Raw genomic sequence first — 27,135 nt, 5'->3', positions numbered from 1 at the left:
ATTAAAGGACCAGTGTTTCGGATTTAGTGCTAAAAATTCAGTCATTTTACTGCAGGAATTTACTCCGAACTATTTCTTGGCTGAAACCAGTAAAATTATGGTCGCCTGGCAACTGCTCAGAGCTGAAATGTTGTTTATACACTTATATATACATATAATGTGTTATTAGTGATTTACTCTTATTGCACCATTGGACAGAGCCAGGCTAGCTGTTTCCACCTGTTTCTAGTCTTTATGCTAAGCTAAGCTAACTAACTTCAGGCTCATTGGCTTCATTTGATTGATTGTGTTGATTCATTTAAAAAGCAGGTAAAAACACACCTTTTTAGAAAGGTGTTTGGGTAACCTGTAAGCAACAAGTCAATATTTTATGTTTTTATTGTGTATTTTTTACTGCAGATTGTGTTTTGTGTGTGTGTGTGTGTGTGTGTGTGTGTGTGTGTGTGTGTGTGTGTGTGTGTGTGTGTGTGTGTGTGCGTGTGTGTGTGTGTGTTATGATTTCTTTCTGTTTGTATGTTGCATCATGCTCATGGAAAGCACTTTGTGACTAATGTCTATGAAAAGTGCTATATAAATAAATTTTACTTACTTTTTACTTACTATTTAAAGCAAGTATGACATTTTGAGAAAAGTTAGCGTAAAGTTAGATGAGTCGATTGTTACAGCCAGAAAACAATTAGCTTAGCACAAATGGAAACAGAGGGAATCTCTTAAACTTACAATTTAACACAGTATATGTTGTTTGTTTATTCCGTACAAAAGCAAAAGTGTAAAAAAACACACGCTGTGGTTTTACTCATAACGTGTTATTAGTGATTTATTGTTTGTGAGCCATTGAACAGAGCCAGGCTAGGTGTTTCCCCCTGTTTCCAGTCTTTGTGCTAAACTAAGCTAACCGGCTGCCGGCTGTAGCTTCATATTACTCGGGCTTGTTTTTTGGGACGCTGTTTTCTAAACTTTGTAAAGAATAAAACAAGTTTAAAGAGTTCAAAGGAGAACTCGGTGAGTGACGGTTGAGCTCATGTATCACCCTGATTGAAGTTGTATTAGGGTTTTCATCAAATGAATCAGAATTGTAAGAACACAACAACATATTTCATTCAAGCTGGATTCATATGTGTATGTGCCAATATGTGTGTGTCTGTGTGTGTGTGTCACTGTCTCTAACCCCCAGTTCCTCACAGCACCTTCCACTGCTGCCAGATCAACAGATATATCTTTGTCTCTGAAGCGACAACATCGTGAAGCAGTGAAACGTAAGTAGATTTTGTAGTTGATTTAACAGCAGAAGTTCTTTGTTTTGGCAGATTACACTTATTTCTTCTGAATAAAAACAAAAAAATATGATACTGTGGGTAAAAATGTGATGAAATAAAGGCTAAAGGCCTGAGGAAAAGTAGTGAAGCTAATACAATAGTTTGACAAAAAGGTTCTCATCCCTTAAATTCAAAGAGGTTTAACCAGTTAATCATCTATTTTCTTCTCCTAAATACCTCATGATTGATACTATATGTAATTCAGTTTACAGTTGTATTGGCCATAAAAATACTCAAAGTGTGTTTTTACAGTTAACTCGTTGCTCTGTAGAGTTTTTAATTGAATCTAAACGGAGTCTGTAAATGTACAGTAATCTTTGATATTTAAATTCTTACCGATTTCATAAAAAAAATCTCTTTTTAAATTGTCTTTTTTTTTTTTTTTAACTTCCACAGCTGTGTCTGAGCAGTAAAAACAGAATAAAAGAGTGTGTGCACCACAGTCAAAGTCAGGGCTGAGACGTTGTTGCTCTGGCTTACAAAAGTAGAGATTACATGTGCAAAATATAAATAGCTGCTTTCATTGTGCCTTGGAATAGAAAACCAAAAATGGGTAGGTTTTAACACACCCAAGAGTATCTTGTGTGTTTTTTATCGCTTGTAACTTTTCTTGAAAATTACTGGATGTATTTTTGGAGTGAGGCATATCTGCAAAATGTTCCATCCACAGCCGGACGATATTGGCCTGGACAGCAGAGAGAGGAGTTCGTGGACACCGCTGAGTGTTTGACAGACAATTTGAACATTACATTAAGTTTCAGACTGAGCCACACTTCACACACAAAAAAGCGCCATCATGATTAACACTCACACTATGTTTTTTCGTTTCCTGAACAGAAATGAAATGATTGTTGAGACTGTGTTGTTCTAGGTCTTCCAAAAACAGTATAGTCATTAAAATGCAAATGAAATTGGCATTTAATGTCATTGTTTTTTAGTGCAGATCTACACCTACAAGCTCATCTAATCTGGGGAAAAAGAAAACATGAATCATCACAGAGAAACACAACGTATTAATTAAAATATCATTTTTTCCATTGATGCAGGAAATTATGCTCCATTTTGGGACATTTGTGACCCTGTTTTGGCCTGAAGTCCTCCTACATCTTTGATTAAATCATCATATTAAGACCAGTTTGGGGAAAAATCAACTCATGTGTACATTATCTGTTGGTGGATGACTACACAATCCTAAATGTTGATGTACGTATCGAAGAATGCTTAGACTTACATAACCCACGCTAACTTACTGATAGCACAACCAAAATAATCGTGACCTAAAATAACTCTTAACAGCTAAATAGTTACCGCTGGAATGTCCTTGACTTGAATCATGTAATCTACAGAAAACACAGCTCGTATTAGTTAAAGAAGCAAATAAGTGACCTCACCGTGATACTCACAGGAGAGTAAAGGAGCTAAATGTCAGTGAATGAATTAGGCGCTGAGTCTAAACCCATTGCTTGCTGTGTTTTTACTCTTTCACTGTAAATCATTCAAGCAGACATATTGTAGACAGGTCATTTATTTACACAATATCAACTTGATCCTGGCAGTCTGACACTGATATTAGTGAGAATGATGTAACATGAAAGTATCATGTTATAGTGAAGAGCAGTGGTGGAAAGTAAAAGTATTGTACCTACAATTTTGAGGTATAAATATCTTTCATACTTCTACTTGACTAAATTTCAGGGGCAAATAGTGTACGTTTTACTTCATTCACTGCATTTATTTAACAGCTATTTGCTGTTGACACATTGACAGAACATGAGGCGGTTAAAATTAGTGTCACGACAAACTACAACATTTAAGGATAAACCTCATGATATTCTATATTTTCTTATCCCAGAAAAGACAGAAAGAGCTGATCCTACTAACAAGTATCATCTGTGCAGCTAAAGCCTGATATAACTTATTTCTCTGTTACATAAACCTCCATTTGAGTCGATTCCATATAAACTTTTCTGCTGCTGTACAGTAAATACTCATCACAGCACTAAATGTGTGTTAATCCGCAGCTGAAAATAGTCCCCATTAAATACACTGTTTATTCCTATTTGAGTAACTTTTACAAAAAGCTGCAATGCCCAGCTGTTTTAGGAAATGATTTAGGCCTAGAAAAAGAAAGCATACGGTGTGCTGGTGTCACCTTTTAAAGATTTGTATCTTCAGCAGGAACTAATAAGCTCAGGGCTGAATGAGACAGAAACTGTAGGTGTAGTAGGAAGTATTACAGTACTACGAGATACAGTAACAGGTTGTCTTTTCAGATAGCAAATCGAAAAAATTTAGCCAGTCTTCTCCTTGTGAAAAGACCAAAAAACCCTGCTCGCTGTCGATCACTTGTACATACTTATTAACATCAGACCTTCATTTGGAAATTTGTTCTTGAACATGAACATGTTAAATAAAGTGAGTGCAAGTGATCAACAGTTTGCGGGAATATTTGGTTCTTTAACAGTCACAGTTTACGGTCTGACGCACCTGCCCACATGATTTTCTGGGGTGCAAGAACTTTGTGCGTCACCCGCCAGTCTTGTCCTTTAAAGTACTGCTTATATGTTTGTGCGTCAATAATCATGATCTACTTTTAGTTTTTTTGCCTGATGTCAGACAGAATCGTCAACTCGACTTGGTAGAGTGGACGGATTCAACGGTCTGGACCGAGGCAATTTAGTTTTACATACATTATGTTGCTAATACCTCTGTACATTTACTTAAGCAACTAGTGAAGAGTATTCCTCCGTTCACCGCAGTTTTAGCCAAGCTTAATCACAAACTATTTTCTTGGTAAGGAAATCTGTATCCCTGAGCTTGAGCTTGTGTTGTCATTTGAAGAGAGTTTATTGTCCGTAGAAGTGAAAAGAGAGATTGTATTTATCTGTTGTGTTTGGCTACTCGAGCTGGATCGATAGTTTCAACCTCTCCATCACTGACATTAAGATTGATCCCCTGAGACAGTGACTTCTCTCCAGGATAGAAATCTTCAACGAGACGATAAACACGATCGGGTTTTTGCTTTGTATTTAATTACATTTACTTTGTGCCTGAGGGGGCTGAGAGGATCAATACCACGCCAGAAAAAATTCACCTTCTTTTCACTTTTGAAAACAAACACTTCAGTCTGTAGATGTTAGCGTGTGTCACTTATGTACTCCTCCACTTGTTGAGTCATAGGTCATTTTCCACCGCTCACTGGGTCACTGTGTGCTTACTCTGCAACACTTTATTTACAAGTCTGTTTTTTTATGCACAATGAAGGGTTTATATGCTCCAAGCAGCCAGTTTGTGTCTTTTAAATGATCTTTTGAAGAAAACAGTCACTGGCTCGGTATGAAAGATACCACGCAACTGTGTGGGTTCGGTGCTGGCTCAGGAACTGTGTCATGTGTCACCTCATCTCTCTGCACTCTTTGCTTTTTGCGGCCCATGATATACAATTAAAGTAGAACAGTCATAAAACTCCTATTTTCAAAAGAACGTGAACTGAGCCGAGCCTTGGCTGCTGCTGTTGGAAGTTTTAATGTCTTGTTGGAAAACCGTCAACATTTTGGTTAGTTTGGCCACATATTATAGCAGCGTAGCTAATATCCGTGTCATGGTGTGTTAGGGGGGATTGTTAGTTTGTAATTAAATTCACTTCCTCTTTCGGTTTAAGTCTGCTCAAGTAATATCAGAGGACCTGTTGATGAATTACTGGGAACCTAAATAGAAGAAAAAACATAGAAAAAAAACTATTGTTTTCATTATTGATTAATCTCCAGATATTTTTTTCAATCATTCCATTAATTGTTTGGTCTATAAAATGACAATATGAATAATGAAAAGTTTTAAAAGGTCAACCACAGTTACCCAGAGCTCAAACTGATGTCTTCAGATTGCTTGTTTTGTCTGACTAACAGTCTAAAACTGAAAATTTTCACTTTACAATCACATAAAACAGAGAAAAGAGCAAATCCCCACACACTATAAATGACTTCACACACTTAAACATGTTTTCTACTTGATAGATCTGAGAGCAGTCTACTTTAAGACTAGTTTTGGCTCAGTTAAGTGATTATGTGATAGATTATGTGTTATTTTATTGCAACACAAACACGTTTTACTCAAATAGATTTGTTAAGTTTTGGATGGCAGTGTCTGTCAGTTGTGTCGCCATTTTGTTACAGACTGACTTTTGCTCTATTACATGATGGTTGACTTCAAACCATACAACACTACAAAAGTGTCAATGATAGCACATTAAAGTTCGAGACTTATTTCCATTGCGGTCTTTGATGTAAAGTTGCAGCAAGTGATAGGGCGACAAACCAAGACCGTTAATAACCATAAAATCATCACCAGTCTAAGTCAAACATCCAAAAATTGAAATTAAAACAGTCACATACAAATTTTAACTAGGATGGTAAGATTATACTTCCAAGTTTTCCATAAGCTATGATTTGACTTTAACATATTTTGCTGACAAGAATCCAAGCAGAAGGCAAAATCATGCAAACAGGTCTACTGTGTCTTGTGATACAGAATCACATCTTGTTCCTGGTATAGTGGGGTATCAGTTTGTCCAGACGGCGGGGTCTGGAGGTCTTTGTTGTGGTGAAAAAGGGGGTCAAGCCACAGTGGAGTCTTATGTCTTGTGGGAACTTTGCATTTCTGCTATGTTGTCCACCGTGGATGTGGGGAGCAACGTAGCTCTGTAGCCAGGAAGCTGCGGTTTTCACGCTTTTTTCTATGATTTTACATCATGTTCAAACATGAAGTGAGAGATTAAAAACCTATATGACACCATCATAAGCATGATCTAAATGTCGAATGGTTCAGGTTTCAAAAACATGTAGATCTGTGTGCGCTTTTCAGAGGAGATTGTAAAAACAAACAAGACCACAAAGTCAAAATCAGCAAAACTGACTGATAAGTTTCCAGAACACTGTCGCAGACATGGTTTCAGCTTTTATTTAGCTGGTTGCTGCTATCCAATATATAATATCTTCAGATGCCTATAACCTTTTCGTTTTTGATGTGATTATTTTACAGTCTCAACCCTTATTGTCAGTGCTTATCAGAACAATAACTTTCCACGAGCTGAAGTATTCTGATCATTGTCAATGTCTGTTTTAATCTCAAAACAGGCATTTTCCGCCTGCTATCACTTAACCGACAAAAAACGGTTAAGTGATAGCATGATTCTGATCTTATCTTTATAGCTTCACTTCTGCTGAAAGCTTATGTCAGATTCCTAACTGACACATCTCATTGTGCATGAGGTGTTAACAGTGTAGCAGGACACATTCTCCCCAAATTGTTATGAAAGGAAAACTTGCAAACTTGAGTTTCTGAAGCAGAGGGAAAAATCTAGAACCAAAAAAGCACCTGTTTAACAAAAGAGTGAGATGCTGGAGAAAGGAGGCTGTGAGGGCGGACTGCAACTTCCTGTTGTGGCTTTTGTCACCAGTTTTTTAATCTGCAAGCTTCATGCAGTCTCAAAGTGTAGGTGCCTCTTGCTAACTTTGTCATCCAGACACATGGCACCTCACATTTTGTCTCTGCATAGCTGACAGTCCCTGGAAAAACATTGTTGTGTAAATTGTGTCCTGGTGTAACGTAGTTGGGAGAAGAAGAAGAAGAGGAGGAGGTGAGGTTCTCTGGATGATGTGTGTTTTTGCTTTTTGGAAAAGATTTGTAGTCTTGAATATTGTGTTTTCCATTTTCAATCCGCAGCTGCTTTGTAATTTGGTTGATGACATTTTAGACTTGATTCAGCAGACTGAGGAGAGTGACAGATACAGAAAAGCTGAAGGGCTGAAAGATCAGAGGTCACTGAACAGAATGTTTCTTATAACTTTCGTCCTTCTTTAAATGCCAGAATTGCTCAAATGCTGATAATTTCTCTCTTTCCTTGTCTGTCTCTAGTTTCTCTTCACCACCTACATCCACGACTCCAAGCCAAAGTCCGTCTCGTCTCTCCCAGGTTCACCATGTCCATCGACCCGGCGGCTGAGCTGCCTTTCTTCTACGGCAGCATCAGTCGCATGGACGCTGAGCAGCATTTGAAGCTGGCCGGGATGGCCGACGGCCTCTTCTTGCTGCGGCAGTGTCTCCGCAGTCTGGGAGGCTACGTCCTCTCTGTTGTGTGGAACCTGGAGTTTCACCACTACCCCATAGAGAAACAACTTAATGGGACTTACTGCATCACAGGAGGCAAGCCCCACTGTGGGCCTGCAGAGCTCTGCGAGTTTTACAGCAAGGACCCGGACGGGTTGGTGTGTCCCCTAAAGAAACCCTGTCTGCGCTCCCCGGATACACAGATACGGCCTGGTGTGTTTGACAACCTGAGAGAAAACATGCTTAGGGAGTACGTGAAGCAGACCTGGAACCTGGAGGTGAGGCGCTGCTGAGAGAGCGATTGTCAAAAAAATTATCAATATTTTTAGTTACAGTCTCTAATATGGCTGTAAGGGTGGTTACAGTATGTTGTATCATCATCAAACAAGAAAATACATGAGATGGATTTTAACAGTTAAAGTGCTGATTCACTCAAATTACAGAAAACACTCTCTCACTTACCTCTAGTGGTATCTAGTCATGCACATACTTTCATTTAATGTGTCCAGACTTTGAGAATTTAGTCTCTTAGAAAGGAGATAAAAATGACATTTGAAAAATACATCTGCAACATTTCTTTCTATCAGTGTCTCCTCGTTACTCTGGATGATCCACAGAACACATTATCAGCAGTTTTCTTACAGACTATTTCTTCGGTAGAGAGTAGTTCCAGAGATAAGTTTCACAGCGAGGTGAAAATATGTAATTGTAATTTCGGTGGACCAACCGTTTCTTTGACTGAAGAAACAGAATAAACTGAAATAAAAATAGGCAAAAAATGTTTGTAATCATATGACAGCAGCTGAAATACCAGTTTCACACATTAAAGAAAAAAGACAACCAAAATTCCCAATGTTTTACCGAAATTTGGACAAAACACACCATCACGAACCCGTCTGAGTCAATGTAGTCTCACTTGAACTATCTGAAATATCCCAAAGACACACACAAATAATCCGAATCTCCAGGTGATTTTGTAAATTATACCTTTGCATTTATTTTTTTGTGTCTTACGGGTGACCAAAAGAACCAAACAAACTGATGATTTACCCAGTTTGAAGTCTGGTCTTCTGAAGCGCCACTACAGACTGTCTCCCGCTGCAGCCACACACTGAGACCAGTAGACTTTTATCACTGGTGGTCTCCAAATAAACAGCCAAACTAGCTCCAGGTGTATGAGGACTTGGCCTGTAGCTCCCAGCAGGCACCAAAAGGAGCCAAAAGGATTGTAGACGTGTCTGTCTGCCATAACACCTCTTACCACCCTGAACCACATTTGACACCCTACGTGAGCAAACAAACTCTGAAAAATGAGCCATGATTGCAAACTGTGATGTTTTACTTTTGCAGATTACCACATTGCAGTAAACTGATGCAAGACGCCAAGTGTCCAATGGCTGAAAAGTTAAATTTATTTTCTTAGAACAGGGTTATAAATTTGGACTGTACATAGGAGATTAAATGTGTGCATTGTCTGTTGATTTATCTGTTTCCTTGTTGGTTTCCCTGCTCAGGGTGAAGCCATGGAGCAGGCCATCATCAGTCAAGCTCCTCAGCTGGAGAAGCTTATCGCCACCACAGCTCATGAGAAGATGTCTTGGTATCACGGTAAAATCAGCCGACATGAGGGCGAGAGGCGACTTTACTCTGGAGCACAACCAGACGGCAAGTTTCTGTAAGTAGCTCATAGTGACATTGTCTTGCCTGTAGCTTCTTCCAGTCAACCTCTGACGGTTAAAGGTGCGGTTTTTAAACAACACTGCTTTTCATTTTTTAAGGGTGAGAGACAGAGAGGAGCCTGGCAGTTTTGCTCTCTCCATGATGTATGGAAAAACAGTTTACCACTATCAGATCCTCCAAGACAAATCAGGAAAATACTCTATGCCAGAAGGAACAAAGTTTGACACTATCTGGCAGGTAGGTTATCTGTCACTTCTGCTGCAGCTGATGGCCTTTTTCTGAATTTCAATTGAACTTTCTTTCAATCTCATCAGCTGGTTGAGTACCTGAAGATGAAAGCTGATGGCCTGGTGACTGTTCTTGGGGAGGCCTGTATCAACAGCAAAGCTGCAAGTACTGAACATCTTTTTTTATTTCCTTTTTTCAGTCATATCATATTATATCATCATGACACTGCTGCACAAAGTTTCCTATTCATGTTTATATGTAACATGCAGTCCTACTTACTTTAACTTTGCTTTATTATATTTACTAATCAAATCTGTATTATAACCTTTCAGAGACACCAAGTCTTCCTGCAACAGTGAGTATTGACCATATCCTGCAATATTCAAGTCAGCATATTTTTTCATTCTCTGTGATTCACTATAATGTAACTTTTGCAGAGGCGAGTCGGCGCAAATGGATACACACCGCCACCTCGAGGTCAGTTGCCTACAGTACAACAATTCACATTTACTGCAACACCATTTCACACACAGTAGTAGCTGCTCTGTTAAATGTGCTGGCAGCAAAATAGGTTTGAAGTGATAATAAATAAATTTTGCTTTCAAGAATATTGCTGTGAATAAAGCAAAACAAACTCAGTTTAATAATTAAAAACTTAATAAATGAGAGATTATGAATGAACCTGAAGGGATCGTCTTAAAAGATCCAACAGAAAATATTACCAGCTGTTGTGATGTAAAATCCTGTCAACACATACAGGATTGCACATTTACCCCATATGGTTTGACCTTTACTGTTTAGCTGTTCCGTCGACGGTCCCGAGTCCAGTTACCACAGTGCCTGCAGATCGTGATGTTCTGCCAATGGACTGTGATGGGTTCAACCCTTATCACAACCCCAATGAAGTGAGGAAGTTTAACATCCAGAGGGACCAGTTGCTGATGGACGAGGTGGAGCTCGGCTCTGGGAACTTTGGCTGCGTCAAGAAGGGAGTCTTCAAGACTGACTCGTGAGGACTGAAATATGATAAAACAAAAGTGTTTGCTGAGATGGAACCTTTAACATTTACTATAATCCTCTGACACCAGTGGCATTATCTCAGACAGGACATAAACTTCTTTATATGTACAGCATGTGCATCATGTTACACTTTTACTGAACCCAGTGCCCTACCAGATTGCAGATGGGATTGCAAGTGCTCATATACCATCTTTAAATGTCAGACGTTCATTCCAAACTCTATATGTTTGTTTTCCCTCAGGGGCCAGATAGATGTAGCCATCAAAGTGCTGAAGAGTGACAATGAGAAGCTGGTGAAGGAGGAGATGATGAGGGAGGCAGAGATCATGCACCAGCTGAGCAATCCCTTCATCGTCCGCATGCTGGGGCTGTGCAGTGCAGAGAATCTGATGCTGGTCATGGAGATGGCCTCCGCGGGACCTCTCAACAAATTCCTGTCCTCCCATAAGTACGTTCCAGTTTACAACAAAAAAATCTGAAACATTATAAGAGGAGAGATTTGTGAAAGGGAATCCAACATGTAGAAGGAAGGATTAATACAATTCTGAATATTATTACTATGTTATAAATATTAATGTACTTAATACTAATGATCTGATGAACTTTACACATTACTTTTATCAGCACACTTCATCATTCACTCATGTTACTTTCCTTTCTTTCTCTCTTGTTACCTGATCCAATCTTTGAAACCACCCGACAAACCAAACATGATGAGCTTATACTGCCTCTACTTTGAAGACACACTGGAAATCATGAATATATAAAACACAGGGGTAACCGCACTGTATATAGGCAAACATATATCATATTATACAATAAATAATATTCATAATATTTCAATGTGGGTTGATGAATGCTCATCATTTAGAGCTCATTGTTCCAGTTAATGTAGATTTTGGTACAGTTGCTCCTCTCACTTTTTATCATACTTAATAATTCAGGTCAAGTCGGTTTTTATTTATAAAGTACAAAATCACAAATTTATCCCAGATGGCTTAACAGTCTGTACAACATAAGACACTGGTTCCCAACCTTTTTTGCTTGTAACCCCCTAAACTGTAGCAGTGTTGTGCTTATGAGCCTTCATCACAGGTGATTTTAGTTTTAGTGTAGTGAAAGATTGATTTTCATTTGAAGGATTTTGGGACGTTTATATTGGTAAAAGTATCAAATATTTCACAAGAAAAAATCTGAAAAAATAAACAAAAATCTGTGTAGCAATTTTTTTTCTTTCTTATATATTTAACCATCTTACAATGAGGAGAATCTGAGTTCCTAATTTCCCCCCACAGATCAATAAAATGTTATCGTATCACGTTAGGAACCAGTAACCTACAAACACACTTTATCCTTAGACACATGATTTGGATGAGGAAAACTAATTTTCTTCAGACTTTTGTCATGATCATTATCATTGTTCCCACAGGGATACTGTAACTGTGGTGAACATTGTCAACCTGATGCACCAGGTGTCGATGGGAATGAAGTATCTGGAAGAGAAGAACTTTGTGCACAGAGACTTAGCGGCTCGCAACGTCCTGCTGGTCAACCAACAGTTCGCCAAAATCAGTGACTTTGGGCTCTCCAAGGCTCTGGGAGCAGATGACAAGTACTACAAGGTACAATTGTTGCACTGCAAAACAAGGTGACAAAAATGCAGAATCACTGAAGGGTTGTGGGGGGGGGGCATGGCAGCTATCAGCGTTGCACCTAACACAAATAGATAGTGTATCTGAAATTGATTGCTTTTCTGAGAATTACTGACCTCTTGCACAAATACTGACTCCCTATCATCTCTAAAGTATTACCTGCTCTGTGCAAACTAGAGTAAACACTCCATTGATTTCCTTTTTTTCTGGTTTACTGACCCATATCTGGAAGGACTGAAGGTATCAGAGGACTCTTAGAGTTGCTAGATATAAGTCAACAATACTTTTTTGTTTGAGAAATATTTGCTCTATACAGCACCCTCTAAATCATCCTCTTTCTACTTTAAACACAGTATGTTGACCAGTATATCAATATTAATGTTGGCTGCTTTTGTGGAGTCATTAATGTGCTACTTGTTGTCGTGCATGTTGTGTTGTACAGGCTCGTACTACAGGTAAATGGCCACTGAAGTGGTACGCTCCAGAATGTATAAACTTCCACAAATTCTCCAGTAAAAGTGATGTCTGGAGTTTTGGTGTCACCATGTGGGAGGCCTTTTCCTATGGAGGGAAACCTTACAAGGTACTGAGTGTTTCTGCAGAACTCAACTGTCAAATCCATCAGTCGACGACAAAACAAATGGGCTAGATCACAGAATTCATGCAGGATTCAGGTCTCTGATCGTCTTTTCTGTCCCAACTTTGCCAGAAAATGAAAGGACCAGAGGTGATTCGCTTCATTGAAGGTGGGAGTCGCATGGACTGTCCACCAGCATGTCCAGAACGAATGTACGCAGTGATGAATGAATGCTGGACTTACAAGTAAGAAAATGACTGTCTGAATCATGTTATGCATATGTTTGAGAGTCTGTCGGCTTCAGACAGCACTGTGATGCTCTTTATCTCTTGTGACTTTACTTCTATCAATCACAACCCTTGTGGGCCCTTCTCTCTCTCCTCTCTCATCAGACATGAGGACCGTCCTGACTTCAAGAAGGTTGAGGAGTCCATGAGGTCTTACCATTACTCCATATCGAACAAGGCCAAGGTTGAGGGAGCTGAGGCTGCTGCTGCTGAGCCTACCAAGTAGACAGAAACAAGGCGCATTCTGTCCCACGGCTGCACAAAGCATCCATTCAACTGGCCATTAAACAACCAAAACAAAGAGCTTTTTATGAACGGTTCACACTGACCAGCTTCAACTACAGTACCAATACAGCGAAACAGGCCTCAGTGACAATAAATGTGAATTTGTAAATTGGATGTAAATTAGTGTGTCAGCCTTGTAAGGAGGATTTCTGTCTGTCTGTGTGTCATAGTTTGAATGGTAGTGTCTACGTCTTTACATCAATGAACAAACTAATTTTATATCCTGGTATTTTGGAGTTAATTGTTTTTTTTATGCCAAATGAACTAGAAGTAGAAAGAACCACTGTACTCATTCATGTCATTCTTTCAAAATGTCCATAAAGTCAGTTATTTCAAATTGTGTTGGAAATTCTGGAGGATGTCTTGAGTACATTTCTCTTTGCTTCCACAAAAGGTAATCAAACTAAAAAGGAAACCATCAAGCATTTTTATTTACTGATCACACATTAAGTGTTATGAATCCTCAAAAAATAAATAACAAAAATTGTTAGAACTTAAGGTATACTATGCAGAATTTTCCTAAAAAAAACTATGTACAGACAAAAATAATCCCTCTCAATCATCAGTGTGTGTGGCAGTGTACTTATCTGTGGAGACTCTGCCCTCTGCCTGGATTTTCTTAATATTTCACTGTGTTCAGGACACTTCTGGGTGTTAACCTGTGTGTAGCCTCCAGCTAATAACAACATGCAGGGTGTGACATAGCGTAGCGACCAGGTTACATTGCTGTGCACATGTTTATTTGTGCTTTAGAACATAAATAACATTTTATTTATCTGATTCATTGCTATGTAATCGCTACCACAGCAAGAGTACCTCTCTTTATTCACTCTCTAGCTCACTCGACCATCGCTGCTCTCTCTCTCAGCTCGCTCTGGTGTCGTTGAGCCGGGGAGGAGGGGCCAACTTTGAATGTTGTGTTTACAAACAGCAACTGACAAATCCTGCATAGTATGTCTTTAAGTTCATTAACATACTACATACAGTATATATTTGTTTTTGAGATACCAAAGAATAAAAATGGTAGACTGTATATAACTATGTAAGAGTTCCTTAAAATCAAGTATTAAAAAAATAAAAGAATAATAACATCCTTCTGTCTGTGAATCTTTATTCTATCAATGAGATATCTGAAGACATATTTAAGGCTTCTACTTGACTGAACATGATCGCTGGGTCTGTCTGCTAAAACTTCTGTCAAACCTTGTGGTTGTTACAGTGGAGGTGCAAAACTGAATGAAAAAATCAAATAGTAACAATGTGCTGAAACCACACCTCTGGAATAATTTTTAATGCCTAATAGTTAATTATTCTTGTTGTTGACAGTTTCCCTCTGAAGTACTGACTTATTTAGGGATTATTCACATCTCTCAAAAGGCCATGGTCAAAAAGATTAAACCAGAGAAGCATAAAGATCTGAAAATACATTAAAGATGCAATAGAAATTAGGTACAGGCCCTGTAGACTCCAATGTGTACAACTGGGCCATTTGCATTGAAAAAGCCTGATGAACATTATGGCAAATCTCGATTTACCAGGCGCCCAAAACATATAACAATATGTTTAGAATCGAAGGAAAGTTTTATGAGACAACAAAATATGATTGAATATGCAAACATTAGCAGAGTTCATGATTATAGTCTTTTATGATGGTTTCAGAATAATATTATAATTGACCATTAATCAATAATAATTATCAATAATCAGTAGTATAAAGGGTCATCATGTGTTGACTGTCTGTGGTATATAAATCACTTCATCTCTATGTACCAGGTATATTATATCTTGTGAGCCATATGATGTGGATTATATGAAACTTTCTCAAATCGGCTTGTTCTTGTTGAAATATAGAAAAAAAGAAAGAAAACGAAAACGTAAAAACAAAGCAAAAAAGGAAAAGGACAAAAACACACACACACACACATGCACACTCTAAAACAATGTGTTAGTTCACACTAAGTGGCATCCTTTCACAGAGCCCAGTGGAGCGTGCTGGTGTGACTCCGCTCTCAGGCTCTACTGACGGAGGAAACTGCTGCTCTGAGATGGACAACATGGACGTCATGGTGGTGATGGGGAGAAAGTGGGTTGCACAATATAGTAGGTCTGAAAGACAGAGTGCAGAATTGCAATGATATTTAAAGAGCAGCACCAAGAGTCTGATTGGCTAGAGGAACGTGGCCTCAAAGATCATCGGTCAGGTGTGGTGACGTCAGAATTGAGAATTTTGACAGCGTGGGAAAGAGGAAGTGACAGAGAAACAGAACAGAAGGAAACAGCAACATTCATACATGATATTTAAAGGCAGCGTGATGACAGAGATCTTGAACTTATGGCATAGCTTCATGTCAATAATGAGAGATCAATAGAAAAGAAAGTGAATAACAATGTTTATTGTGATAAGCAACACAGAGATTTTATCGATTAGACTCAGTCGATATGAGGCATCTTCATAGCAGGCGTAGGCCCTTAAGAAGATAAGAGACAGGACAGGATCCCCCAAATGAAATGAAAGCATTCTTACCATGCCGAGGATGATTCAATTCTGAGAGGAGATAAGGAGAATATCATAAAACAATGTTCCAGACAATTACACAGTAAACATAATTAGCGATAAGAGTGATTCACCTACATGAACAATTGTTAGGAATTAAGATATGGAAAAAAGGGGAGAGATAGAAATTCTGTGAAGGAGGCTAAAGGCCGTCGGAGACTATTGGAGGAATTAATTAATGTTGTGAAATCATAAATGAGAAACCACCACTAGCTATATGCAGGACTTAACCCATGAGTCTTAGGGCTTGAGGGATTTTCTGAGCAGAGAGGATGACGTAGAAGTCATGTAGAATGTATGTGGAGTATGCCGAAGATGACCAGCAGCCCATTTGTTGAGAAGGGTCCATCTGCAGTCTTTGCAGACTCAGACAACACACACACTTCACTACATGACCCAATGACAGCATGTTACGCAAGACACACACACCCTGATATTCCAACCCTAACCATCTCACTCCTCATGCCACGTGGGTGTGTCATGTAGTAAAGTGGATGTGTCGTGTAGAGGACTGTGAGTCCCACGGTTGTCTTCCAACTATTTGTGATGTCACAAATAAACGTGTTTAATAAAGTCCACTTTCAGCAGCTGAACATGATAGCAGCCTTCACGTGTCAAACTCTGCACATTCATCATTCTGCAGAGTAAAGCTGTGAACCAAGGCACATGGCTGGAGCAAGAGGAAAGCACAAAGCTAACAGGTGTCTTAAATATCCCTCAGCCTGAGGGAAGGGAAGGGAGGGGCTGGCAAACAGACAAGGGTTGCGTTCAAGAGCAGTTAGTGGAAGCGTTTCCTAGTGCTCCCTACCACAAATGCAAACAGTTTTCTCATGATCATGAAATAATGATATTGTAATCTCAAGAAAACAAGCTTGTTATGTTGGGATAACAACAAATATTTTGTCATAAGAAAATTCCACAAAAAATATCCACTGACTGCCCAAAAATGAATGTCTGTGGCCTTTTTTTTATAGTTTATTAATCATTTTAAATCTAATTGATTTTTATTAAATGAGCCATTATTCTTGTTATTGAAATGCAAGCACACACAAGGATGATCATTCAGTAGACACTTTATCAGTGGATGCATACACTGCACCATAAAGGACTGACAATGTTAGACTTGCTTATCAGTGTGTGTGTGTGTGTGTGTGTGTGTGTGTGTGTTTGTGTGTGAATGTAGGAACAGGGTGGATACTTGTGTTTATGTGTACATTTATATCGCAACACGAGCTTGTGAAATCACTGACAACCTTACTGTCCTCCAGCAGATGAGATGGCAGGACCAGAGGAAAAAAAAACCAAAACACAATCATGTTATGTTTTTACTGAAAGCACACAGTGGGAAGAATGAGAAAGGGACACAGTGGGGACATTCACAGTGAAATGCACTGGATTCAGCTGAGTATAATAACTGTATGTCTAAGACTCAGGAAGAGAGAAAGGTCACAAAACCAAATTCTCCAGGAATTACCCGGAGCCTTTAGGCCAGAAACCTCAGTGTCATCTTTGACTCAGAACTAAACTTTAAGGCTCATGTGGGGTTTGTCACCAAAGCTGCTTTTTTTATCATCTCAAATATATAACCAAATTTCGACCATTTTGCTCTTCAAGCGATGAAAGAGATGAATGCACGCTTTAATATCCAGCAGGCTGTACTACTGTAATGCTCTCTTATCTGGTGTACCCAAAAAAAGTTAGAAATCAGTCACAATGAAGTCAGAACTCTGCTGCCTGAGTGCTGACTGGGACCAGAAGTAGAGAAAACATTACATCTGTTTTAAAGTCTTTACACTGGTTGCCTGTCAGTGTGTATTGATTTAAGAATTCTTTTACTCTTTTACAGCTCTTCATGGTCTTGCACCAGCCTAGAGTCTTGTTCCAAAGTGCAGGACAAAAACTTTTAGTGAAACAGCTTCAAGTTTTTATGCTCCGAGCTGTTGAAATAGTCTACCTGAGGATCTGAAAGCAGCTGAAAGTGTTCATGTCTTAAAACTTAAAACCTACATTTTTTGCCTTGCTTTTGATTATAATATTTTATTACCATTATTTATTTTATTTAATCATTTATTTTGTTGTATTTATGTTTAATCCCTCTTTTCCATTTTAGATGTCATTGTCTTTTATCATTTCAATCTAATTCTGATTTTATTTCTTTTTAGATCTATTTTATTGTTTTTTATTATTATTCTTTTCTTCAACATGTGCATTAGTCTCAATATTAGTGTATTAATCCCAATCGTTTGTACTGTTTACATTTGTCCTCTCTTATTATGGACTTGTCAGTCATCTGTAAAGCATTTTGAATTGTGCTAACCTGTACGAAAGGTGCCCTATAGTACATATACTACATAGTACATAGTACAACCCCACTACACAAAAATGTAGATTACTGTCCCTTTCTTACGTTTATTGCTTTTTCTGTTGACATTCTTTCTTCTGATATAAATAAAGTTTTATTGAGTTTATATGACTAGCTGGGTAATTTGTCAGTAATTATTTCCTCTTACAGTATAACTACTTTTTAGAACAAAATACTAATCCAATTTTATACAATTAAAAATATTAGTAATAAAGTCAACTGTCTAAAACAGTAAAACCAATGGATCCACAGAGGATCTATTTCAATACATTTTAATTCAATTAATAATCAAGTAGGAGAAAGTAGGGAGAGAAGAGGTGGGAAGGACCGGAGATTCTCTGACATTTTTATTTGAAAAGTGTTCAGGTGTAGCAATCATAATAAATGTGTTTAGTCAGGCTGCCCTCTGTCTCAATAATGACACATCAAAGGAAACACATGTGAGCTGAAACTGAAGGCCTCACAACACAGGAAGTCCTTAAATCCCCCTTCAAAATAAGGACAAACCTCTTTAGTCAGTGGGTCTGCTGTCTGCTTGCAGTGGTGACGTCACAACCAACATCCATTGATTAAAAGCGAAAGGATATAACACAATGGACAAACAGTCCATTACAGGTCAAAGTCCTGCGCTCAGAATCTGACTCATGTCACTTTATGTGGTAAAATGCACTCAAGCATTCAAAGTGTCATCCCTAAATACCTAAAATTGAACATCAACAATAAATTCAAAATGAAAACTTTAATCTTCTCACATTTTAGAGAATTTAAAAAAAAAAAAGATTACTTCATGATTTTCCTGCTTTGAGGTTGGTCTAATGATTACATCCTCTTCTGTGGTTTGAGGAAACTCCCTGAAACTTTCTGGAAGATGTTGTCATCAAAGGGAAATAACCTTGTATTTGCTGAACATTTTATGTTTTAAATTTTCATCAGACAAGAGTGATATTTTTTCTTTTTTTCTCTTAGATGTGAAATCTCAGTAAAGAGGCTCATATCCACACCTGGCTGAGAGATTTTGTGTTTGTTTTATGATCCTTTTAGTTTATGTAAAGCGTCTTTGAGTACCTTGAAAATCTCTCTATAAATAAAATGTATTGTTATTATAATTGCTGTGGTTTAAAAAGTATGATATCCCCTCTGAAGTGAAGGTCTACTGACAAAAATGTCTCCTAAATTGGAAAAACTTAAACAAAGTACCATCACCTCAAACTTGTGCTCATGTTGATGATTCTGCACTCGTTGGCTACATCCTCGAAGACAAACATCTAGCTTACCAACAGGAGGTAGATGGCTTTGTCAAATGGTTTGATGAAAATTTTAAATATAAGTAAGACCAAGGAGCTTATCATTGACTTAAGAAAGAAAAAGGCTGCGGTAACCCCTGTCCTGATTAAAGATGAGGCCATTGAGGTGGTTTCCTCTTACAAGTACCTCAGTGTCCTTTTGGATAATAGGCTGGACTGGAAAGAGAACACCAGTACCGTCTTTAAAAGGGCCCAGTCCAGGCTGTTTTTCCTCAGGAAGCTCCGATCTTCTGATGTCAGCAGGTCACTCCGACACATGTTTTATCAAAACATTTTAGCAGGTGACCTATTTTAGGCTGTTGTCTGCTGGGGAAGAAGCTTAATCTCAGAGGACAGGAACTAGATCAATAAACTGATCAGCATTATTGGCTTGACTACTGACTCCCCTCAAGTGATCGTGGAGCAAAGAATAGGTAGGAAGCTCAAGAGTGTTATGCAAAATGTGGATCATTCAGTGTACTATGTTTTTAGCGAGCTGGAGAGCTCTTTTAGCGACAGGCTTGTTATGCCCAGGTGCGCTTCAGAGAGATTCAGGAAGTCCTTTGTACCTACTGTGGTGAAGTTTGTTCACTATCGATGATGATGATCTGATGTTGATGACTAGGATGGTGGTTGTACTGAGGATTGTGATGATGTTGGTATCCATGTATATGTTGACGTTGATGTCATATATAACAACTAACATACGTTAGTAAAGTCATATTGATGTTCGGTGCTGTGTTCTCCCCTTATTTTGTACTACCTTAAGATGTGTATGCTTTTTTCCTATTGTCCTAACTGTTGTCTGTCCTATATGTTTGGTGACACTCAGTTTCCCCCCTGATGGATTAATAAATTATTTTGTATCGCATTGTATCGTATCGTATCGTATCGTATCGTATCGTATCGTATCGTATCGTATCGTATCGTATCGTACCTAGGGCTGGGTATCATTTAAAAAATTATGACACCAGTACCAATACCAGTAAAGTGATATCGATACCAATACAGTCCTTCATTTGATACCTTTTTTTTCCCACTTCATTCGCTACCCGTCATGTGAATGGAAGCGTTCAGCTGCATAAAATGCCACCACTCCTCCAAATTCAAGGAGGATTCAATTTTTTTTCTAGATTTTGATACAAAATGGATCAAATGCAGGTATTTTTTGACTGGAGAAGTATTGATACTACTTGGTATTGGGTTATTTAGGTTGTTAACTTATAGGTATTGAGTACCGATACCCAGCCCTAATCATATTGTATTGTATCGTATTGTATCGTATCATATTGTATCGTATCATATTGTATTGTATCATATCGTATTGTATTGTAATGTATTGTATCGTATTGTGTCGTATTGTATTATATTGTATTGTATCATACCATATCATATCGTACTGTATTGTATCGTATTGTATCGTATGTCGTATTGTATTGTATTATATTGTATTGTATTGTATCGTATTGTATCATGTCATATTGTATAATATCATATTGTATTATATCGTATCAATCGTGTCATATCGTATCGTACAGTACCTGAATTAATGTAGTTTGTTAATTCTCACTTCTGTTCATCGGTATATTGTTTTGGAGCAAATAAAACAATAATGGCATTGTTATTTGACACACACTTCTCTTTGATCATATCTTTATTACAACTGCGGTTTTACAATTCATAACAGAATTACTGCAGAGCCTAAATTAAGAACTCCATTATTTAGAAAGTCGGTACCGGAAGTTGCTCTGAGAGGCGCGAGCTTGACGTCGGTACACTTTTCGGTCGGCAGGGAGGAGTCAGCCGTTAGTTTCTTTATTAAAGTGACATGTTTATTGAATTAACAGTAATTCCACAACATGAATCGCACCGTCTCTCCATAATGTAGTCTGCATATGTCGTTGACGTAGAGCCATCGATCAGTAACCAGATAATTTTCGATAAAATATCGAAGGAAACTGGCGGAACAGGAAGGCGGAACAACAAGTAAGTTCGCGAAAGTGGCTTTTTTCAACTGTGCGATTTCGTCACCGTTTGATCACCAGTCTGAAAAAACGTCTGTTTTTAGTCCGATTTATGTAAAATGTGATGTGAATTAAGTGGGAATGATGTGGATTTGTGCTGCATTTTGGGTTTTTTATAGCTGTTTTCATGAGCAACAAGTCCGACCGAGTTAGCTAGTCACGTCATATAAACTTGGTACAGTCGTCATGTGCCCTGCTGTTTAATCTCTTGGCTTTTATCTCGGAAAATAGGTTAAAACAGCATAAAGTTACGACAGAGATGCGATGAGCGTATTTAAATGGAGGTGTAACGTTACATTAGTCTAATATGGTCCTGTTATATTAGTAACAGCCGGTTTGACTTGTGTTTTATTGTAATTCCGCAGATTCTTAGTTTCAAGGCGAAATGAGTGCCTGAAATAGGAAATGAGTCATGTTCACTGCGAGACCATGCATCGTCTTCAATGCAAGCTTTCTGTTTTCCTATCTATCTTACCTGAGATGATGAGGTCAGAGGTGAATCCAGGTTATCTTCAATGTATTTGAATCGACCACCTCAGGCAACTATTGAGTGGAAGATAAACTTTAGTAGAACAGTAAACTTTTCTGTATTTAATGATGAGAATGACATTTCGATTAAAATATACATGCTGTATATTCACTCATTTATTTATGCTCATGCACTTTAAATTTATGGCTTAATCTTTAATTGATCTCCATCTTTCATGCCAGCTCTCAAGATAAACATTATGGATTTAAGTTTTATATTAGAGCCTAAGAAAGTGAGTAAGGGGCTTAAACACTTCACTGCTTCCCTGCATGCAAGATTAGTTCCCAGACAATGTGAAAACTGGGACACACATGTTAATGTTGTGGAATTTCCCCACAAACTACAATGTGTTATATGTTTAAAGATCCCCTCCAGACATGTTTAAGATGTATATAAAATATTCTAGCTACTTTGAATAATAATTTGTGGCTTATATGGTTTTCCTCAAAATAAAAAGTTCAATTATCTTGTTAAAATCCTTAAAATTACATCTACTCCTTCTCCCTCATTAAAAAATTCCAGGATCTATTGATATCCAAATATTTTTCATTTCAAATGCTGGACACAAAATGTCTCCTTTTTTACTGTAAAGTCAGTTCTCAGTGTTTGTGCACTGGAGGCTTCAAGTTTCGACATTGCACTTGTTTAAGTTGACTATTGGATCAGAATAGGCTTCCAAACTATTTGTGACGTCACAAATCATGCTGTACGCCCTCCGCTTAAAATGAGATTTTCAATGAGCAAAGAGAAACTTTCCACTTTCAACAGACAAATATGAAAACAGCCTTCTGGTGCCAAACTCATTCTGCAGTGAAGCTGTAGGATCACAAAGAAAAATGTTTTTGAGTGGAGGAGGACTTTAATAAGCTTGAGAGATTGTAACAGAGCAGAAATAATGAGTTCACCGATTGATAAGGTGATCAACAGAGTATAAATCTAACTATTTTCTTAATCAATTAATCTTTTGAGTAGTTTTTCAAACTTGAAAGCTAAACTTTACCTACTTCCAGCCTCTTAACTGGTAGGATTTGTTTGTCTTTTGACAGTTAATAGATAATGTATCTGTGTTTTGGACTGTGGGAAATCATGGTTGACATTTTATCTACTAAATGAATAACTGATAAGGAAAATAACTAAAAAAAATGAAATGAATTGATAATGAAAGTAAATTGTTAGTTGTAGCCCTAGATTGTAATATTTTGCAAAATATAAGGAATGAGTGTTTCCTAAAAATCAGGCTTAATAGAAAATATAACTTCAATTAAGATCTGCAATGCATCTATTAACCAAACTCTCACTCTTTTGTTTTCCTCTCCTCTCTTTTTATCATACGCAGGATCACACACTGAGTCCAAACAAATAACAAAAGACAGTCCATAACAAAAACTCTGCTGGTTGTTTACACAACCTTTTGACTGCTTCCATTTCAACAGTAAATAATTCACCAGAAGCATTCAAACTAATCGCCGGTCACCACCACATGCGACCATGTCCATGGCCCTGAAACAAGTCTTCAACAAAGACAGGACATTCCGGCCCAAGCGCAAGTTTGAGCCCGGGACGCAGCGCTTCGAGCTGCACAAGAAGGCCCAGGCGTCTCTGAACGCGGGGCTGGACCTGAAGCAGGCCGTGCAGCTGCCCCACGGGGAGGACCTCAACGACTGGGTGGCTGTCCACGTGGTCGACTTCTTCAACCGCATCAACCTCATCTACGGCACCATCAGCGACTCCTGCACCGATCAAACCTGCCCCGTAATGTCCGGTGGGCCCAAGTACGAATACCGCTGGCAGGACGAGCAAAAGTACAAGAGGCCGACTGCCCTGTCGGCCCCCAAATACATGAGCCTTCTCATGGACTGGATCGAGGTACAAATCAACAACGAGAACATCTTCCCCACTAACGTCGGTAAGTGTTGAGATTAGCTGCAGATGGTGTGTGAACATCCAGAATTAGGTCACAGGATTTTTGGTGGTTGTGCCCAGTGGGGGGGGTTTCCACTGCAGGAAACTGGCTTACCTTAGCATGTTAAAGTTATACTAGTCATGCTGTAAAGGATCTCATGGTTCAAATCAAATGTATTCAAAACGAAACAAGTACTGTAGTCATCTTGTGTGTTAACCAAGCCACCACCTTTCATAGACTCCTCATGTCACACGTAAGGTTGTGACCAGTCATCATATCTATTGTCAATTCTGCAATTTCAAGGTATTATCTAGTCCATAACAATGCTAAATGTCCATCCGAAGTCACAAGAGCTCATAGTGATGTCTTAAAATTGCTTATTGTGGAAAAACCCCCAAAGGCATTCAAATAACGATGATATTAAAATGGAGAAAAACAGCAAATTCTCACATTTGAGATGCTGCAACAAGCTAATATTTGGTATTTTTACATAATAAATGACTTGACCAATCTTCTAAAAATGTCACCAATTAATTTTCTGTCTGGATGAAACGGACTAAACAATCCAGCATGATCCACAGGGACGTGTCATGTAGAAAAAACAAAATAAAACGAGAAGCAGATACACTTCTGCGGAGTGAAGGCATGTAAAATTTGAAGCCACAATGGACAACTAAAAGATGTTTTAGATTAAATCTGTAAGGCCACATTTATTAGATTACACACAGTGTTTGCAAACATTGCACACCATCCTCTGTTGTCACGGCATTCTTGGTTTTCTATTATCTCCGTCTGTAGCCCCGCGCACGTGTGTTGCTGTGGCTCGGCATCTGACTAACTACAGAAACATCCAAGCAATGGATTTAAAAATGGGTCACACAATGTACAACACACTATGAATAGAAACGACCTCTGACGCTCCTGTCCTCTGGAACAGATTCCTGAACTGTTATTGAATTAGTCAAAGCAAAACGACATACTAAATTAATCACTTGGTTAGAGCTGGGGCTTATCCCCCCCTGACCAAGATGTGTTGGTTTTCCATTCACGTATATACTGATACTGGTTGGGTCTTTTTAGCACACTGGTGTCCAACCTGAGGGGGCTTCAGAGGACAGGAGAAGGTTAAAAACAAGAGTATTTTATAACCAATGGCTTCGAAACCTCAATATTTTAAATGTGTTTTAAACTTCTCTCTGTGGAGCAGATAACAAAAAGTGGATTGACTGCTGTGTTCTCATGTCTCCATCTGTTTGACTCCCAGGTACTCCATTCCCTAAGACCTTCATGCAGGTGGCTAAGAAGATTTTGTCACGTCTGTTCCGGGTGTTTGTCCACGTCTACATCCACCACTTTGACCGTGTGAGCCAGATGGGGGCCGAGGCTCACGTCAACACCTGCTACAAGCATTTCTATTACTTTGTCACTGAGTTCAACCTCACTGACCACAAAGAGCTCGAGCCTCTGGTGAGTCAAAGATGTAGCATGCAGGTGGAAACGAAACTGTGAACAAAAGCATTGAGCTATATACAAATTACAGAGTTATAGATACACAACCTTGAACTATTTAAGAGCTGTACTCTATTTATCATCATCAATCATTATTTGGATGAATAATTCTAGTGTAGATCTTTTTTTAAAGAAAAGAACTGTGTCAGATGTGGACAGAGTTAATATAATAATCATAAATTATTCGAATAAATGTATAATGATACCTGCTACCTTTACAAAGTCACATGAAAGTAAGATATGGCATTGAAATGCGTAATAACATAACAATACTGGATTTTTGAAGCTGAAACCGATATTGATATTCAATACAAATCTGATAACAGTATATCAGACAATATTGCTTTTACATAAATACATGACGTAAAACATTTTCGTTAAGTGTACGTCCTGAGTGATATATTTTACAGTTGAAAAAAATAAGCTTGTCAGCGCCATCTGGTGGACAAACTATGTAAAATTACCTCGAACATATCGTTAGCATTTCTGTACTGCAACTTGTTACTTATCAGCTGACGCAGAGATCAATACAAATAGATCGTTGATAAGCTGATAGAGGAAGTAAAAAGTAAAGAAGTGGGTAAACTGTCCCATTGTGAAGTGATCGCTAATTAGAAGTAGAAATGCAAAGATGAGTCGATCAATCGATTAGTTGATCCACAGAAAATTAATCGCCAACTATTTTGATAAGATTAATCGTTTTTAGTTATTTTTTTTAAACAAAGTTTACTTTGTTTACTTGTCAACTTCAGTGACAGTAAACTGAATATCTTTGGATTGATGACTGTTGTTTTGGACAAATGAAGAGCAACATTTTTCACCATTTTCTGACATCTTATAGACCAAGCGACTAATAGATTAATCAACAAGATAATTGATATATTAATTGATAATAAAAATAATCATTAGTTGCAGCCCTAATTAAATGTATAGTCACATTTTCTACAGTTTTGAGAGACTATATATTCTGAGTGTGTTTTGCATGCCTCATGCTCTTATATAGTTCTATCACCAAAAAAATATGCAATTTACTGTGTGTTTGCAATATGTGAGCAAATATTTTGACTTTTTTTTTTTTTTAATTTTTAATTTAAAATCCAGCACATTCTCATCTGCAAAGATGCATCTTAGCTAACTAATATACATTTTAAGCACCTTCACCGCTGTAACTCACTGTAGCACCTGCATGTGGTTTGTGTCCACCGCAGAAAGAGATGACCTCTCGGATGTGCCACTGAGGGAGCACAGCTGACCTGTGGACGCACACCGGACAAACACATCCGTCCATCTAGAAGACTGCAGCGGAGAACTTAAAGAACAAATGAATTCAAAAAAAGAGTCTATTTTTATATTTAAGTACTGTAATCTATTTTAGCTGCATACTGTAGGTTTTAACCAAGAACCATGTCATGTGAGGTGTTCTGTTCCTTTTTAAAAGTTTTATCAGTAACATTTTATCAGAGCACAGTATTAAGAGGCGTATGTTCATGTTGATGTTTTTTGTTTTCTATTTTATTTGAATCTCAAATCATTCCAGGATGCTTCTGTTTCTTTCTGTCTAAAAAAGATCTAAAATTAGTACGATTTGTTACTGTTCATCTATAAAATTGCTATGTTGTTTCATTAAAATTCTCTACTCTGTTGTAATTTGAATTTCGTAATCTGTCTTTAGATTAACACTGACTGGTTTTCCTTCCTGAAGCTACTCTAATTATTTTCTTTTGCCCAGGTAGGAAAGATATTATTCTGTGACCCTCCAAATCTGTCAACAGTTCAGTCAGTTTTAGCACTCACATCTGTTGCATTTTACAGACTAACTGA

The 27,135-nt window shown here is 38.1% G+C and overlaps 2 protein-coding genes and 1 long non-coding RNA gene across 6 annotated transcripts in view; 2 read left to right on the top strand and 1 right to left on the bottom strand.

Annotated features, from left to right (window-relative positions):
- The first annotated feature begins 259 nt into the window (after positions 1-259).
- LOC121901018 (tyrosine-protein kinase ZAP-70) lies at positions 260-13,689 on the top strand. Of its 4 annotated transcripts, none has more exons than XM_042417642.1 (14): positions 260-309; positions 1,175-1,256; positions 7,230-7,699; positions 8,936-9,096; positions 9,200-9,338; positions 9,416-9,494; positions 9,662-9,684; positions 9,767-9,806; positions 10,131-10,338; positions 10,591-10,797; positions 11,779-11,971; positions 12,444-12,584; positions 12,711-12,823; positions 12,971-13,689. In XM_042417642.1, the coding sequence occupies exons 3-14, from the start codon at positions 7,295-7,297 to the stop codon at positions 13,089-13,091; spliced, it is 1,830 nt and encodes a 609-aa protein (XP_042273576.1). In that variant the 5' UTR covers positions 260-309; positions 1,175-1,256; positions 7,230-7,294; the 3' UTR covers positions 13,092-13,689. The 4 variants fall into 4 exon arrangements, with proteins under 4 accessions (XP_042273576.1, XP_042273575.1, XP_042273579.1 ...); XM_042417641.1 differs by lacking the exon at positions 260-309 and adding an exon at positions 951-1,002; XM_042417645.1 differs by lacking the exons at positions 260-309; positions 1,175-1,256 and adding exons at positions 6,821-6,951; positions 7,038-7,132.
- A 394-nt stretch (positions 13,690-14,083) lies between these two features.
- LOC121901025 overlaps positions 14,084-27,135 on the bottom strand; it is a 38,554-nt gene continuing 25,502 nt past the window's right edge. The window contains exons 3-5 of the long non-coding RNA XR_006097161.1: positions 21,849-21,916; positions 15,675-15,695; positions 14,084-15,256 (exon numbers count right to left, since the gene is read on the bottom strand). This is a non-coding gene — a long non-coding RNA (uncharacterized LOC121901025). The remainder of the gene's footprint in view (positions 15,257-15,674; positions 15,696-21,848; positions 21,917-27,135) is intronic.
- On the top strand, positions 21,094-26,967 carry mob3a (MOB kinase activator 3A). Its single transcript, XM_042417651.1, has 4 exons — positions 21,094-21,335; positions 23,239-23,808; positions 25,070-25,272; positions 26,523-26,967. Exons 2-4 carry the CDS (start codon positions 23,391-23,393, stop codon positions 26,550-26,552), a joined length of 651 nt encoding a protein of 216 aa, XP_042273585.1. The 5' UTR covers positions 21,094-21,335; positions 23,239-23,390; the 3' UTR covers positions 26,553-26,967.

Source organism: Thunnus maccoyii, chromosome 7, assembly GCF_910596095.1.
Source record: "Thunnus maccoyii chromosome 7, fThuMac1.1, whole genome shotgun sequence".
NCBI classification, from domain to species: Eukaryota; Metazoa; Chordata; class Actinopteri; order Scombriformes; family Scombridae; genus Thunnus; species Thunnus maccoyii.
This window is presented reverse-complemented; position numbering and strand designations above follow the sequence as displayed.